General features: G+C 48.2%; 1 protein-coding gene across 9 annotated transcripts in view; it reads left to right on the forward strand.

Moving 5' to 3' along the window:
* Positions 1-17,017, forward strand: part of patj (PATJ crumbs cell polarity complex component) — a 44,103-nt gene that overhangs the window by 14,190 nt on the left and 12,896 nt on the right. For 7 of the 9 annotated variants that reach the window (XM_061684592.1, XM_061684594.1, XM_061684593.1 and 4 more), the window contains 14 exons: positions 215-298; positions 2,130-2,191; positions 3,593-3,649; positions 3,714-3,848; positions 6,252-6,395; positions 7,065-7,145; positions 9,201-9,383; positions 11,808-12,017; positions 13,606-13,818; positions 14,312-14,342; positions 14,444-14,495; positions 14,650-14,727; positions 16,194-16,265; positions 16,358-16,535. In XM_061684592.1, coding sequence (XP_061540576.1) covers positions 215-298; positions 2,130-2,191; positions 3,593-3,649; positions 3,714-3,848; positions 6,252-6,395; positions 7,065-7,145; positions 9,201-9,383; positions 11,808-12,017; positions 13,606-13,818; positions 14,312-14,342; positions 14,444-14,495; positions 14,650-14,727; positions 16,194-16,265; positions 16,358-16,535 — 1,580 coding nt within the window. The remainder of the gene's footprint in view (positions 1-214; positions 299-2,129; positions 2,192-3,592; positions 3,650-3,713; positions 3,849-6,251; positions 6,396-7,064; positions 7,146-9,200; positions 9,384-11,807; positions 12,018-13,605; positions 13,819-14,311; positions 14,343-14,443; positions 14,496-14,649; positions 14,728-16,193; positions 16,266-16,357; positions 16,536-17,017) is intronic. The other 2 variants (XM_061684597.1, XM_061684596.1) reach the window with 2 other exon arrangements.

The following is a 17,017-nucleotide window of genomic DNA, read 5'->3' on the forward strand; positions in this document are numbered from 1 at the left end:
TCATTTGCCTGTGTGCGTGTATGTTATTTCTTTTGAATGTATGCCTTCTTATTTCCAGTGGCGTTCGAGGAGCAGCAATGTATTTTATGGCCCGTAAATGCCCCCCCGTCCCCGTTTGTACACCACCACCGCTTATTTCTGTTTTTGTTTGTGTTCTTCTGTGTGTGTATTTCCCTGTCCTTTTTACATATGCACGCGTGCATTTGTGTGCCAGTTGAGTCTTCTCGCGGGTCACTGCGGAGGTCATTGGAGTTCAAGAGTCACTCTGCTGATTTGGACACACACAACACATGCAGCGGTGAGCACACGCACGCACGGACGGCACATCATCATTGAAGAACACGCGCACGCACACACACTAGCAAGTGTGGTAGTCAGTCTGTTTCTCCGACGTAATTGTAATTCTCCTTTAAAAAAGATGGCAGCAAAACAATGCTTTTATCGAAATGAAACTCCTCAACCCACTTCAACACAGTTTCCTGTCAAGATACCACAAAATGGTGCCAAAGTACAGTGGTGCCTTGAGTTACAAGTTTAATTTGTTCCCTGACCATGCTTGTAGCTCAAAGTCACTCATATCTCAAATCCTCTTCCCCATTGAAATGAATTGGAAGTGCCGGTAATCCGTTCCAGCCCGCCTCGCAAAAAAACATCATCTTCCGTTCCGCTTATCCTCACGCGGGTCGCGGGCGTGCTGGAGTCTATCGCAGCTATAGTCGGGCGAGAGGCGGGGTACACCCCGAACTGGTCGCCGGCCAATCGCAGGGCACATACAAACAAACCATCATCCGCACTCACATTCACACCTAGGGGCAATTTAGAGTCTTCAATGAACTTACCTTGTATATTTTTGGGATGTGGGAGGAAACCGGAGTGCCTGGAGAAAACACACGCAGGCACGGGGAGCACATGCAAACTCCACACAGGCGGGGGTGGGATTTGAACCCCGGTCCTCAGAACGGAGGCGGACGTGCAAACCAGACCTTCACCGCCCAAAAAAACACCCAAAGTAATTTTTTACGATACTACTATAATACTGGTCACTATTATATACACTTCTCTGATATAACCGTTCAATTCAATGTACTGCATGTAGACAATACAATTTGTACTTAAAGGTTTCAAAACAAGCCTTTTTAAATCTTTTTTTTATTTTTTATTGCACTATACTTTAAAGTTAAGTACAAGCGAACTGTACTTTAAAAAAAAAAAAAAAAAAAGCACTCCACTTGAGGTGTAAAACATGTACGGTAGCGATTAAAACGGGGGTGTCAAACACAAATTCACAGTGTGCCAAAATAAAAAAATTGGGGACAACGTCGCGGGCCAAACTCAATATTTAATGAAAAATCACTGCGATGTGCATGTTTCCCTTCTCTGCAGAAATGTAGCGTTAAAGTTTATCACATGACAAGAAACTTAAATTTTGCTTAGACACTGAATCTGGAATAAACAAACTTTAATAATATAAACACGAGAAATTTGTTTGTTGAACTTAAAAAGAACTGAAATGATTTTAACAAATGGCTGCAATGTAAGAGAGTGAAAAATTTAAGGGTTCTGAAAACTTTCTGTAACCTCTGCTATGACTGCCTCCAATTTGAAATCTCAATAACTACGACTTTCAGCGTGGCTCTTTGAGCATGGGAAACCTTTACGCACACAAAACCAAGGCGGCATAAAAAACTGCCAAATTATCATTTGTTTGTGTCTCTTTGCTGTTATTGATCAAATGATATGAAATGAGCCGTATAGTGGACAAGTATTCCCAACGGTGTAAAAGTTTGTTGCAGCAGGAGGAAATGCCTGTGTGTATTGTATCGTATTGTGTGTGCTAGCCATTAGCACGCGGCAGACGGCACGGACGAATGACCGTTTTTATTCTTCCTTACGCTAAAAGATTAATGATGGCCGGGCCACGCTTAGCAATGCTAATTTAATCTAAAGCGTGGCCATCTTTTTTTCTGTGAGCTCAGCAGCAGACTGACGCCAGTTTGAAAGCCAGGTTACCATAGCAAGCACGACTCACCTTAAGCGAGAGGAAGTGGTTGGCGTAAAACATAACACACTTCATAAAGTGCGCATTGTGTTGCTAACGTGTGTGTGTGTGTGCGCGCACTCGCACACAGGTCCTGACGCGGCTCTGAAGGCCAAGTGGCAGCAGGCTCTGAGTCCAAACTACCAAGTCCTGGTGAGACACGACAACAAATTTTTTTGTGTACATTATCGGGGACATATTTTGTCAAATTGAAATGTTTTTTTTTTTGTTTTTTTTTCACAAAATAGCCTATCTGCACTTGTGCCCCACTGTCACCAAACAGTGGTGCAAATTAACCCACACCCGCTTTCCCACTTTAACATACTGATGTCATAGACAAAAGGTAAGCAGAGCTGCATTGTTGGCAGCGATTAGCTAATATGCTAGTAGCATTTGCCTCTAATAATGTTCGACTAAATGAGGACGAGGGGGGCCATGGCATGCGTTCTATCCATCCATCCATTCATCTTCCACGTTGGGTGTGTGGGCAGCAGCTTAAGCAGGGAAGCCCAGACTTCCTTCTCCCCAGCCACTTCCTCCAGCTCTTCTGGGGGGACCCCGAGGGGTTCCCAGGCCAGCCGGGAGACGGACGTGTCTCCAGCGTCTCCTTGCTCGTCCGTGGGGTCTCCTTCCAATGGGACGTGTCCGGAACACATCACCGGGGAGTCATTCGGGGGACACCCTAACAAGATGCCTGAGCCACCTCATCTGGCTCCTCTCGATGCGGAGGAGCAGCGGCTGGACTCTGAGTCCCTCTCAGATGCCCGAGCTTCTCACTCATTCTCTAAGGGAGAGCCCGGACACCCTGCGGTGTCGCTTTTATCCGCGATCTTGTTCTTTGGGTCACGACTCACAGCTCGCGACCAGAGGTGAGGTTAGTGACGTAGATCAAGCGCTAAATTCAGAATCCTTCTTTACCACGACAGACCGATCCAGAGTCCGCGTCGCTGCAGATCATGCCCCTGTTCCGCCTGTCAATCTCCCGATTCATTCCTCCTCACTCGGGAACAAGACCCCGAGATACCTGAACTCGTCCACTTGGGACACGATCTCTTGCTCCACCCTTTTCCGACTGAGGACCGAAGTCTCCGATTTGGAGGTGCTTACTGTCATCACACTCAACTGCGAACTGCTTCAGCAAGACTTGAAGGTCGCAGCTTGATGAAGCCATCACAACCACATCATATGCAAAAAAGCAGGGACGTAATAATGAGCTCACCAAACAGACGCCCTCAATGTCTCGGTTGCACATAGATATTCTGTCCATAGAGGTAATCACCTGGAGGCGAGGAGAGTCCAACCCCTTTCCAGAGGCCTGTTACCAGTACCAGAGCCCAAGCTAGTCAGAACTTCTCGCACGCCAGAGAGGTGACATTACACGTCCCTAGAGCCAACTTCTATAGCCGGGGATCAGACCTCCTTCGCCTGCCGCCCAGCTCGCAGTGTACCACGCCGCTTCACTAATTGACAAGTGGAATTTAGCGGCTTGGTTATGAAATGCTGCGTCCGAATCTCTATGAGGGCTCGCTGTAAGTCTGTCTGCGTGTGTTTCAGGTGATCAGGTTGCATCCTGTGATTGAAGATGACGCCCAGCTGCAGAGGTCCTCCAAGGTGACAGACGCACATCATGTGACTTCCTCCTCGTGGTCATGTGACGTGTTGCGTTTGTGTGCAGCTCCTTCCCGTCCACACGCTTCGCCTGGGCGTGGAGTTGGACTCGTTTGACGGCCACCACTACGTCTCCTCTGTGGTGCCTGGAGGCCCCGTGGACAAAAACGGCGTCCTGAGACCAGAGGACGAGCTGCTCGAGGTGAACGCACAACTGCGTGCCGGTAGTGGGAGGTCAAGGCCAACGAGGCCTAAGCACAATCAGTAGCACTGACCAACATTTACAACCCTAATTCAAATCTTTGTTCCACGAAATCGTTTTCTTTTATTCTCCCATAACAGTCTACAGTCATTCCTCGCTAAATAGCGGTTCGCATCGCATATTTTTTTATTGTACTTATATCTTGATTATTTCTGTTTACTATATTGCAGAATTTTGTCGTGATTATTTTTCTACACGGACTGTTACTGCAGAATTTTGTGGCAGTAAGCGTGAGCCAGGAGGAAAGAGTGCGTATAATACCTCCACCTCACAAGCATACATTTTGGTACTGTAAAACTGATATTTGGTCTCAGCTTTGCCAATTTCCACTTTCGCGGGTGGTACAAAAACAGGAGATTACTGTATTGGTTTCTCTTGGCTGCACTGCTTTCGGTTGGGTATATGCGGATGTTGGATTATTTGTCCAATCAGATTTCAAACTCTTGCCATGTCAGTCTAATCTGCCCAGTGTCTTCACAATCGGTCGTGCTGGCCTGTGTAACGTCAACTAAATTAGCAACGGGACTGCTTCTTTCTTTATCCAATCACATTGGAAATTCGTACTCAATGATGTCAGCATTTTTCCGTCGTCGATTTGGCTGGCTAGAGCAAAATTTAGATGAAGAAAACACATCTCTAGCAATCTACACAAACACCTTTTATAATCAGCATTTTTTGATGTATTTTATTTGTATGTTGGCTGTTTTGTCATGTTGTGAGTAAAATATTGATTGTGAAGTGCTCCAGGTGCTGTTCTAGTTCCTTTTTGAATAATCGTGATTTGTACAACCCCAATTCCAATGAAGTTGGGACGTTGTGTTACACACAAATAAAAACTGAATAAATGTATTTGCAAAACATGTTCGACCTATATTTAATTGAATACACCACAAAGACAATATATTTAATGTTCAAACTGATAAACTTTGTTGTTTTTAGCAAATAATCATTAACTTCGAATTTGATGGCTGCAACACATTCCCCAAAAAGCTGGGACAGGGTCGTGTTTACCACTGTGTTACATCACCTTTTCTTTGATCAACATTCAGTAAACGTTTGGGAACTGAGGACACTCATTGTTGAAGCTTTGGAGGTGGAATTCTTTCCCATTCTTGCTCGATGTACAGCTTCAGCCGTTCAACAGTCCGGGGTCTCCGTTGTCATATTTTACGCTTCATAATGCGCCACACATTTTCAATGGGTGACAGGTCTTGACTGCACGCAGGCCAGTCTACTACCTGCACTCTTTTACTACCAAGCCACGCTGTTGTAACACGCGCAGAATGTGGTTTGGCATTGTCTTGCTGAAATAAGCAGGGGCATACATGAAAAAGACGTTGCTTGGATGGCAGCATATGTTACTCCAAAACCTGTATGTACCTTTCAGCGTTAATGGTGCCGTCACAGATGTGTAAGTTCCCCATGTCATTGGCACTAACACAGCCCCATACCATCACAAATGCTGGCTTTTGAACTTTGCATCCATAACAGTCCAGATAGTTCTTTACCTCTTTGCCCCGGAGGACACAACGGCCACAATTTCCAAAAACAATTTGAAATGTGGACTTGTCGGACCACAGAACACTTTTCCACTTTGCATCAGTCCATCTGAGAAGAGCTCGGCCGAGCCCAGAGAAGCCGGCGGCATTTCTGGGTGTTGTTGATAAATGGCTTTTGCTTTGCACAGTAGAGTTTCAAGTTGCACTTACGGATGTAGCGCCGAACTGTATTTACTGACATTGGTTTTCTGAAGTGTTCCTGAGCCCACGTGGTGATATCCTTTACACATCGATGTCGGTTTTTGATGCAGCGCCGCCTGAGGGATCGAAGGTCACGGGCATTCAATGTTGGTTTTCGACCTTGCCGCTTACATGCAGAGATTTCTCCAGATTCTCTGAACCTTTTGATGATGATATGGACAGTAGATGATGAAATCCCTAAATTCCTTGCAATTGTACGTTGAGGAACATTGTCCCTAAACCTATTTTCTCCCGCACTTGTTCACAAAGAGGTGAACCTCGCCCCATCTTTGCTTGACTGAGCAATTCAGGGAAGCAATCATAGCACCCACCTGTTCCCAATGAGCCTGTTCACCTGTGGGATGTTCCAAACACGTGTTTGATGAGCAATTCCTCCACTTTCTCACTCTTTTTTGCCACCTGGCCCAGCTTTTTTGGAACGTGTTGCAGCCATCAAATTCCAAGTTAATGAGTTTGTCAAGTTAATCAGTGAGCCAACGCAGTTGTTTTGGTGTGGTGCGCCACAAGGCTCAGCACTTAGCCCCCTCAGCATGTCCTCTTTGTTGCGTTTGTGCTAACGTTAACATGTATGTTGATGTTGCAGGTGAACGATGTGCAGCTGTATGGAAAGTCTCGTCGGGAGGTGGTCTCCTTCCTCAAAGAGGTGCCCCCTCCTTTCACGCTGGTCTGCTGCCGACAACCGACATCTGACTTGGAAGCAGAACGACACGGACGCAGTATGGGCGACGTATGTCATATGCGATTATTAAAGTGCCCCAAAACATAAATCGTTGTTTTGTTTCTAAATACATTAAATACTGTATGTTAGCAGTGCTGAAAACACGTGCAAAGACTGAGAATAATATAATACTGAATTGTTGAGATATGGCTTGACAGTCTTTTTCATCTTCTAAATTTTCCTGATTTAGTGGGCAGGGCTAAAAACTATCCTTGCTACGTCAAGAGGTTTGGGCGTACACTTTCCGTCCCCCACTATATATACACTAAGTGCCCTTATTGCATCCATCTGGCAAAATTGCCACGTCCTCATTCATCATGGAGCCAGTTCTACCAGTGTAGCGTGCAGTTAGCCATCAAAGTATGCCCACAACTCTGGGAGGGGGGGGCCACTTTGTGTTGCGAGGCAGCAGCGAAATGCACAGGATCCACCAACCCGCACTTGTGCCTATCACGCAACTGTATTTTATCGTTGGTCATTATTGGGGGTATGTGGAGAGCTTTGTTTTTTTTCAGGTGGTACTTGGTGTAAAAAGTTTGAAAACCACCCAGGCGGGAATCAATTCAAATCGGAAGTCTGATTTTTGTGAAATCTGAGATTTGATTTGAACATATCATTCTGCCCTACTTAAAAGGTATGAAGATTTGAATGATCAAATTTGTAAAATCTGTTTGTCAGTTGGAGATGAAGCTAGCATCTGCGCTGTGCAGTCGAGCGAGCGTGGCGCACGAGCAAGATGACCAACAGGAAGTGGAGCAGGTCTGTTGTTCTTCTTTTTCTGTGTACTTCACATGGGGGGAGCTTTGTCAGACGAGGCATGTGATTGGTCTAAATTAGAGTGAAAGCTAGCAGCTAATGTAGCCTCAGCTAACTATAGCTAAGCCTAAGACTGTAGGACACACAAAACACCGGTTCAATCCAGGTTTTACTAGCGTTAGCATTAGCCAGCTAGGTGAGGGACTCGAGTCACATGACTTGAGTTTTCAGGGTGGGTTTGTACTTCGTCCGTCCATTTTCTGTACCGCTTATCCTCACAAGGGTCACGGGCGTGCTGGAGCCTATCCCAGATATCTTCGGGCGAGAGGCAGGGTACACCCTGAACTGGTCGCCAGCCAATCGCAGGGCACGCATAAACAAGCAACCATTCACACTCACATTCAAACCTACGGGCAATTTAGAGTCTTCAATCAACCTACCCTGCATGTTTTGGCATGGGGAGAACATGCAAACTCCACACAGGTGGGGCCGGGACTTGAACCCCGGTCCTCAGAACTGTGAGGCAGATGTGCTGAGTTTGTTCTTTCAAAACTGGATTAAACTAACCAGCTGAATCGTTAGCCACTCTGTGTTAAATTACTCGGCGGTCGTTTGCAATAAAACGATTGAAAGAGCACCAGTGGCTGTTTCCATCCTCCTTCTATCCTAACCACCTGTTAGGGATTTCAATTCATTCTAACTAGTGGGGGTAGGCTATATTCACTTAGCGAATGATGTTTACTTTACCTTGGATGAGTTCTCGTGTAACTTAAGCCAGTTGGACTTTGCAATCGGCACATTGCACTTTAGATTGTTTTAAGTCTGAAATGATCCCAAACTTTGGGCATTCTCTGTCTTTTCTGCACTCTTTCCTCCTGGCTCGCATTTATTGCTACATGAGTCTGCAGTACCAGTCCTTGCGCAAAAGTAATCCCTGGTACGGAAAATGAATGAATGAATGAATTAAACAGACCTGTCACAAATAAGAAATGCATCCAGTCGTGCTGCAGCTACCGAATATTTTAGTAATCGAGTATCCTACTGAGTTTTTTTCTTAAATTCCCATTGTCCGTAGCAGCTCACTTTTCTTGTCTACAAACATTTCCTGTGATTCAATTTCAAACACAAATAAAAATGAATACAAACAAATGTATATAGATTTCAGTTTAAACTTGGCATCTATTGTGTCCAAAACATGAATTAAAAAAAAAAAAAGCAAAGGTGGCCCTCCCGCTTGGGTTAGCATACGTGACGTCAAAGCAAAGCACCCGTTTCCCACAATGCCATGCAATGTTGAATTATTACAAGAATGAGCATCTTTATGATGTTAATTGTCGTTGTCATTTCTGTGGATGTTACCAGTAGTTAGTTGAACGTGTCACATTTCCGGTCGATTCCATTGTCGTGTGTTTTTAAGAAACCGTCACTTTGGTAGTGTGTGTGAACGTGGGACTTCTGCGTGTACGGTTTGCTGTGAGTGGGACAAAGCTGGAGAGAGTAATTGACGATAGAAACGGCGCCATCGACATTTTTTCGATCATCTCCGTGATACGCATCGCCATATCGCCAAGCACTCGTCACACGTATTCCACCGAATTCCAATTCCCCTGTCTGGCCGATCAAAATGATGAGAGGATGTTCCCTTGGGACGCTCCCTGAGTAAACTGTCTTTTGTGACCTGGCAATGATCAACGATCTCTCTCGATCGGTTCTCCTTCGCTGCTTCTGCCGTATTCCGGGGCGGCTGTGGCTCAGTAGGTGAAGCGGGTCGTCCGGTGACCGAAGGGTAGCCGGTTCGAATCCCGGCTCCGACTGTCCGCATGCCGAAGTGTCCTCGGGCGAGACCGTGAACCCTAATTTGCTCCCAGTGGGCACGGCAGCAGTCGCCCGTTGGTGTATGAATGTGAGGCTTTGGGCACTGCGATAGTGTCGATAAAGCGCTATATAAGTGCAGTGTATTTACCGTCCCCCCTTTTGGGGGTCAGTGACCCCAAACCAAACCAATGTTTCATGTTCCCCTTCTGTCCCAATGTGAGAACGGTTGCGTCTGATTAACAGGTGGACGTTTTGAACGATGGAATGTGTGATGCGACTTCGGCCGCGTTTGAGGAGGAGGAGCAGGATGGCGGCAGCGAAGAGGAAGAAGGTGGCGAGCTTGCTCTGTGGTCTTCTAAGGTGGACGTGTTGGAGCTCCACAAGGAGCCTGGCGAAGGCCTGGGCTTCAGCATCCTAGACTACCAGGTAACTCGCTACAATATGGCCGCTCCTCTCTCACTTTCCACCCACAATCAATGTACCCCCCCCAATCCGTCCGTCCGTCCCCCCTCCTTGCGCATTCTTAGCTCTTTGTCTTTAGGCTCAGTTTCACCTCCAAGACCTCATCCCCCTTCCACCCTCCTTCCCCAAGCTGAGGGGGTGGAGCGAACTCCAGGTGAAGTCCCGGGTGGTGTTCATGCAACACCCGCCCGGGGGTATGGGGGCGGAGCGGGGGGGGGCGGGCGGGCTTCCCAATCTCGAGACATGAGCATCTTCCTTACATACGCGATACGGAAAATGGACGCACAATTCTGTTAGACACCCGTGCGGTCGCTGTGTGCTCCGTTTATGTTACGTGTGTACAATCGTCGTTTGAATGAATTCTTTACTTCAAACGAGTGAGAGTGATAACAAATAATAATAATAATCAAATCAAATCAAAGTTAACTTGTACATTTTTGAAAAGGAGCAAGAAGTGAAAACTTATTTACTCTTACCCTTACCTCTACTTCCTTATGATCCTGTAGAACTATTACTTTTTATAATCATCAATATAATACGATAGTAATATAACAGTAAGTCAGATACTTACACTGAAACGTATTCTTATATACATTAATACAAAAAGTAGCAATATATATATTCATATTGAAACTACTTCCTCCTCATATTTTGTTATATTAGTTTTTACGCAGGTTGATGCTTGGACATTGTTTGAGCTCATGTTACGAATGTTCGTGCAGTAGATGTGGATACCACGTGTGCGTATTGTGTGTGCGTACTTCATTTCTGGATGCGTGTTATATATTATATGTGAAGTAGACGCGTGCTCCATGCTCGCTGTGTGTAGTAGAAAAGTTCTAAGAATAATTGTGGTTGAGGTCCAAAGAAGTAAGGGAACGGCAATGTTGGAATAGTTTGCCATGCTAAAGGTCTCGCGGAAAGTTGGCGTTCCCAAAATGAAAAGGAGCTCCAGTAGGCGGAGCGTCATCACCTGTAGCCATCTCGCCGACTCTAAAAATACGAAAGTTGGCACGACGAGCCAGGCTGAGCCCGGGCTGCGTTGCCCCGGCTACGCCACCGGGGAGCGCCGCGGCGCACGCGCACTCCGGGAGAGAGCGTGCGTGCGTGTGGGCGCCCCCCCCCCGCGCTTTTTGTCTGCCGTCCGTCCTCGCCTTCAACTCCGCTTCGACCTTCCCAAAAGTTTGACGCCCGCGTCACTTCCTGCCACCAACTTTTACTTGGCTGTGAACCTCCGACACGAGCGTTACCGCACGACTGCACGCGCAACACCTCATTCCATCACAAGCACAAGTAGCAAAAGTACTCTCACTCACTTGTGTTAAAAAGGACGGATTTAACTCCTTTGCTTGAAGAAAAGTAGTGTAAAAAAAAAAAAAAAAGTAAAGACTTTATGTACTCGGGTAGAAAGTCATTTTTGCTGTCAATTTTTTACGACACCCACTTTGAGGAATAATGCCCACAGAATATCTTGCCACTTTTATTAACTTGCAAAGTGCTCATGCTGAGAAGAAAACCAAAAATCGCTTGAAACAACATGTTCCTAAAGCTTTGCTAACTTCATCAAGTGACTCATCATTAAACTAGCTCATGTTAGCAACTGAAAAAGTACACCTTCCTTTATTTTTTTCAGATTAGACCAGTGTTTGGCAACTTCAGGTTTAAACTCGTCCAATTTGGAATGCCATTGAAAAAGCGAACGAACTAAGATACGAAGCAAATTAGTCAAGATCGATTGTCCGAAGCCACCGAGAGCCGCGGCGGAGCGATGAAACGGCTACATGCGGGTTGACGACTCCTGGATGAGACGGAGATTTTTTTCTATATCAAAATTTCATTTTTAATTGAATTGCAAATAACATAAAACCAACGTAAGGAGTAGAAAGTACAAATATCCATTTGCAAATGTAGGGAGTAAAAGGAAAATGTCGTGACGGTTTTGACGGAGCCGATTTAAGGGACATCGGAAGTAACGGAATGGCGCCGTGAGCCGCACGGACGCGTGCAAAGCGCATGCAAATTAGCCATGTGCTCGTGTGCGGCGGATGCGGGTTCAAATCCCGTCTGCAGGAGCATTTTGGTCATTTATTTACAGAAATGTTGTCCTGTATTGTGTGTGTGTGTGTGTGAGCCCACGGGAAAAAAGTTGCAAGCAATTCTTTTGTACTGTGCGGTTGTATTCAGACCACGTCGGAAAGTTCTTGAATAAAACGGCCGACGGGCCGTAACGGAGCGATGAATGATTCGGAAGGCAAATCGTTGACTCGCTCCCGATTCCCCGAATCGCTGCAAAGGGATTTTTACATTACAGGACATTTGAGGAACGATCCATGTACACAGTGGAAAAGTCCCCGCCGCCGCCGATAACGACGTTCCGTCTCGTTCCAGGACCCGCTGGACCCGTCGGGCTGCGCGATGGTGATCCGCTCGCTGGTGGCGCGCGGCGCGGCCGACCGCTGCGGCGCGCTGCTGCCCGGCGACCGGCTGGTTTCGGTCAACGGCGTCCGGCTGGAGCGCGTGGGCCTGCGGCGGGCCGTCGACGTCCTGAAGGGGGCGCCGCCCGGCGCCGTGCGGCTCGGCGTACGCAAACCGCTCGCGGTGAGGCGGGGCGGACTCTCGCCCGCAACAAAAGTCTTCATCCTCTCGTGGCCTTCCACCTTCTGTTCTTCAACTTCTCTTCACCCTTCCTCTTCTTCATCCTTGTGTTCTCATCCCTTTCTCGTCATCCCCCCGTTCTTCCTCCAGTATCCTCTCGCCTTCTCTTTCCTCCTTCCATCTCTTGGTTCTCCTCCTTCATCAGTCTAGCCTTCATCTTCCTCCTCTTCCTCGCCATCATCATCGTCATGGCGCTCGACGGATGGATTAATGGATCCTTCATTTTTGTCTTTTCCCGGTCGTTCTTCCTCCCTTCTTTCTTTCTTTCATCCTTTTTTAAAAATGTCTTCTTTCCGTTTGAGTCTTTATTCCTTCTATCTTTTTCTTCCTTGCTCTTTTTTTTGTCGTCTTCCTTTTTTTCCTCCTTTCCGCATTTCTTTCTTTTCTTTCTCGTCGTCCTCTGGGCGTGCGTGTGCAGGTGGGCGTCGCATGGATGAAGGTTCAATAAATGAAATATATAAATCCTCCCCGCCTGTCTCCGCGTCTTTCACCTTCTGTCAACCTCCCTCCTCTTTTTTCATCCTCCTCTTTATCCCTCCTTCCTCCTCCTCCTCGTCCTGGCGCGGCGCGAGCGAGTCGCTGAGTCAGCGAGATGTCGGGACGCGGCAAAGTGCTCCATCGGCTCGACGACATCGGCGTCGGGGGGGCCGTCGCGGACGCCCCGCGACTACCGCAGCATTATGTCACCGCGGGAAGTAGTTGCGCGCCGTTACTTCCTGTTAGTTTCCCTCGCACGTGTCGCTCGACGAACGTACGACGAGCGATTTCGCCTTCCCCGACCGAGCGCGTCAAACGCCAGACGATCTTCAGTCTTCTAAAACGACCCGAAGAAGACGATGGCGTGGTCCGAGGTGCGTTAATTTGAGGCTCCCGAACGGGCGGCGGCCGACGATCTTAAATATGGAACGGCTTCAGAAAGCCCGCCAGTCACGACGCGGCGAATCGTGACGTGGGACGCAATGTTGCCGACCGGCAAGCCGCACCGGAGATCAAAACAAGCACCCTAAAAAGGCGACATTGTGATTTTCTGGGAATATTGTAGACATTTGAAAACGTAAACATTGGCAGATATTTATAGAAATGGAGTGTTCCGTATTGATATTGTGAGACAACAGTATGATCGGTGCCTTCACATAAATGAATATCATTCGTTGTTTATAACAATAGTAATAAATGATTCAAGGTCATTTGCGCAAATGTGTTCTTTCCAAAGTGCCTATCCAACTGGTAGCCCTTCGCACGAAGTAGCTGTCCCTTGCCAAAGGTTGCCGACCCCTGACCTAAAGAATCGAGGCGGCGAACGATCGGCGTCGTCGCGCTTTCCGCTCGACGGGTGGCGGCGCGCCGTCCACGCCGCCTCTCTTAAGTGTTGCCAGCGTGAGGTGCCCCATTAAAGTGCGCGCAGGGAAATTAGCCTAAGTGTTGTCGTTAATGTGCGCGCCGTAACGACCGGCACAGCGAGTGCTGAGCGCGCTCTTTTGGCTTGCTTTTACGTGCTGGCCGGCCGCCTTCAAGCGTGACCTCCTCGCAGGGTTCTGCCTACGACCTTGGCCAAGGGCGACCGGAGGAGGAGGAGGAGCTCATCCTGGACGCCGGCCTGCCGCCGTACGCGCAAACTTCTTTCAACCTTGACCCTGCGTGGCAAGACGAAGAGGAGGGCAGGGAGATGGCGGTGGACGACGAAAACGAGCAGGCGGAGAAAGCCAAGCCGGCGTCCTCGCCGGGACTCGGAGCCGTCCGGGAGGCGAGTCGCACGATTCCGCAAAGTTCCCGCAACATTCAAACTTCTTGCCGGCTGCAAATCGGCATTCATGTCATGAATCATGCATCCATTCATTTTTCCATGAATCGGACAAAAAAACATTTTCATTTCCATCTCTTGATTGAAAAAGAGCAAATTCTTTCAAATTGACAGCGCAGAAAATGCATAAACATAAATTGCTGATGATCGCTACGGGGAGAAAATCGGGGGAAAAAATGTTGATGATTGTTTCCCAAAGTAAGAGCAGATATTTTGAAGGGAAAAAAAAAAAAAAACAACGCAAAAATAATCCGCCTAGCTGGCGAGCAATTGAGGGTGTCGCCCGGAGGCAGCCGGGATCGGCTCCAGCACGCCCGCGCCCCGCGTGAGGAAAAAGCGCTACGGAAAATGGATGAATGAATGAATGAAATCAAACGATTGTTTGTAAACTGGTCCGGCTGCTCTTGAAATAAGCCACTTCCTGTTTCCCTTTCAGACCGGCCCAGGAGACGCAGCCCCGCTCCCCGGTGACACCCTTGACCTTTCTTTCGCTTTCAGCATTGCAATATACGTTGGGCTTTGATTTGACCGAGGCCAAACACAATCTAAAACGCGTATGTGCGTGCAGGCGAATGTGGAGACATCGAAGCGGACTCCGAAGTCAGCCTGACGGACACGCAGTGAGTCTTCCTCTTCCTCCTCGGTGTTGTCTTTGTCGCCATCTGTCGGTCGCATCGCGAAGTGTCGAGTTGCTTTGCCTCCCGCTTGGCCTCAAGAGCCAGGGAGTGGAGTCTGGGACAGGAAGTTGTTGTTGTTGTTGTTGTCGTCGTGCAGGTCCATCAGGTCGATTGACACGGAGAAACGGAGGAGGCGGAGTCGAGGAGTATTCTCCGCCGCCAGAAGGGGGCACCGGTGAGTCGCACCGACACGCGTCTGATTGACGCCGTCGCCATAGGCTGTTTCGTACTCCTTGAACGTTGGCAGCTAGATCCGTTCCGCACATCCGCAAATGTATTTTCTGAATATTACTCCCCGGCGGACTAACATGCGAGCGCGTCGGCCCGAGGTTCGGGACCCGTTTTGGATGAGTCACAGGAGTGGACGAGACCAGAAAAAACACTTCCGCTCCTAAGAAGTAACGGTACTTTTACTCCGTTACAATGATGTAACTACTTTGATTTTTCAACTATTTCGTGCGCGAGACGACGACTTCGACTTCCGCATCGGGCGCCGTTTGCGCCAATACAATTTAAGCACTAGTGACGGTGACGTCTCGTTCACCAATCAAACGCCACGAGAAAGTCCCACGATCTCACACGACGTCTTCCGTCGGGCTTCCCCGGCATAGGTATTCACACGAGATAAGCCAGCCCGGCCGATCGTCGTCGGGAAGGTCGTCGTCACCGCGAAGGCAACGGCGCGCGACTAGGAACAAAAACAACAGCTTTCCTGTTTTGTGGTATTTGTCTGCGCAAACGTGGACATTTGGGCTCACTTATCACTTGGGAAAAGACCGTGCCGCAAATGTTGTTGTAGTTTGGACTGCGCACACACACACACACACACACACAACAACATCAGAATTTGCATTTTATTTTGCCATTCTTTTTTTTTTATGATTGATCTTCAGACGTTCCTTCACTATTTACTCAGTCCTTGAGTCATTCTTTCACTGCGTACTTTTTACTTTGACTTGAGTCACATGATTGTCAAGTAACTACTGTTACTTGAGTGCAATATGGACTCGGAAAGCCAAAAGAAAACTCTTGCCGTTGCCTGAACCGTTTGTACTGTACAACCAAATTCCACACAATAAACCATCGTGACGTCGTTAAATCATACGACGACGGGAACGACGGCACACGACGCCGAACGAACAAGATGTTTGGCTCGTGTGACGTCACGGCGCCGGAAAGAGACGAAGACCGGAAGGCGCCTTCTGCATCATATTTAGCGATTCAACTGCTGTACATGTGCCATAGAATCACTTCCAAATGGCAGATGCGGTTTGTAAAGGGGTTCTAGAGTTATCAAGAAACATTGGAAAGTCTTTGTCCTCTGACCTTTAAAGAGGAGGATGCTATTGACGTGGCACAGCTTGAAGCGGGCATCAGGGGCAGGTGGAGATGGGGCTGGCTCAAGTTGGAGGGCAGAACAAAAAAGCAAAGAAATGAGGCAAATTTCATTCTAATCTTAAATTTGGACAGCAACATGAACTTGAGCGGTGTACATTAATATGAAGAAAATGTGTTTATTTTGCCTTATTGTACTCTTCGGAGTCTTCCAGATTGCTTTATTTGTTCAAATGAGTTTAGTTTTTTTTGTCACCTTTTTCATGCCTTTGGTGTGTGCGTGTGTGTGTGCGCGTGCACGTGTAGGGAGCTTCCTGAGCGTGAGGACGGTGAGGGTGAGGAAACTCCTCCCTTCAGTCACTGGGGACCCCCCCGCAGGTCAGCGTCCACCCCTCTTCGTTGACATTTGCACGAGGACGACGTTTGTGGGACACAGAAGGGCGTACGTACGCGTGTGCTTGCGTGCGCAGGGTGGAGGTGCGGCCCGAGGAGGGTCAGTCTCTGGGTCTGAGCATCGTGGGCGGCCATCACGTCATCAAGCGTCTGAGGAACGGGGAAGAGCTGAAGGGGATCTTCATCAAGCAGGTGGCGGACGGAAGTCCCGCGGCCAGGACGCGGGCCCTCAAGACCGGAGACAAGATCCTCCAGGTAGGCCCGCCCGGGCGCGGCTACTTCCTGGACGCCCGACTCGCGCCTCGCCGCTGCCCGTCTCGTTAGCGGGCTACTTCCCGGATAACAAAGTGACACGTTGCTCGCCTGCCGCCGACTTGACCCACTCAGGCTACTGCTACCACTTTTTCTTTCCCTCGAGTTTATTTTTCTTGATTTTCCCTTTACTTCTTTTTATTTTTCTGATTCTTTTCCTTCCTCTTCTTCCTCCCCCTTGGACACCTGACATTCTCCAGCCGCCAGTGTTGTACCGAACGAGCTCGATGAACCGAAGTTCATGAACTCGTTCGTGTTTTGGGGGCGACCGGGAGCCGAACTTCGTTCGTTTCTGCCCGATGAACGCCGTTGAGAACGAGCTCGTTCTGGCGTCTGTGAACGATTTTGGAACGAAAGTTCATTTTCATTCAAGGGGGCCAGGTTTCGGTCGGGACTCTCAGGACGAAACCCGTCCGGGCACACTT

The sequence above is a fragment of the Phycodurus eques genome, chromosome 8 (assembly GCF_024500275.1).
Source record: "Phycodurus eques isolate BA_2022a chromosome 8, UOR_Pequ_1.1, whole genome shotgun sequence".
Lineage (NCBI taxonomy): Eukaryota > Metazoa > Chordata > Actinopteri > Syngnathiformes > Syngnathidae > Phycodurus > Phycodurus eques.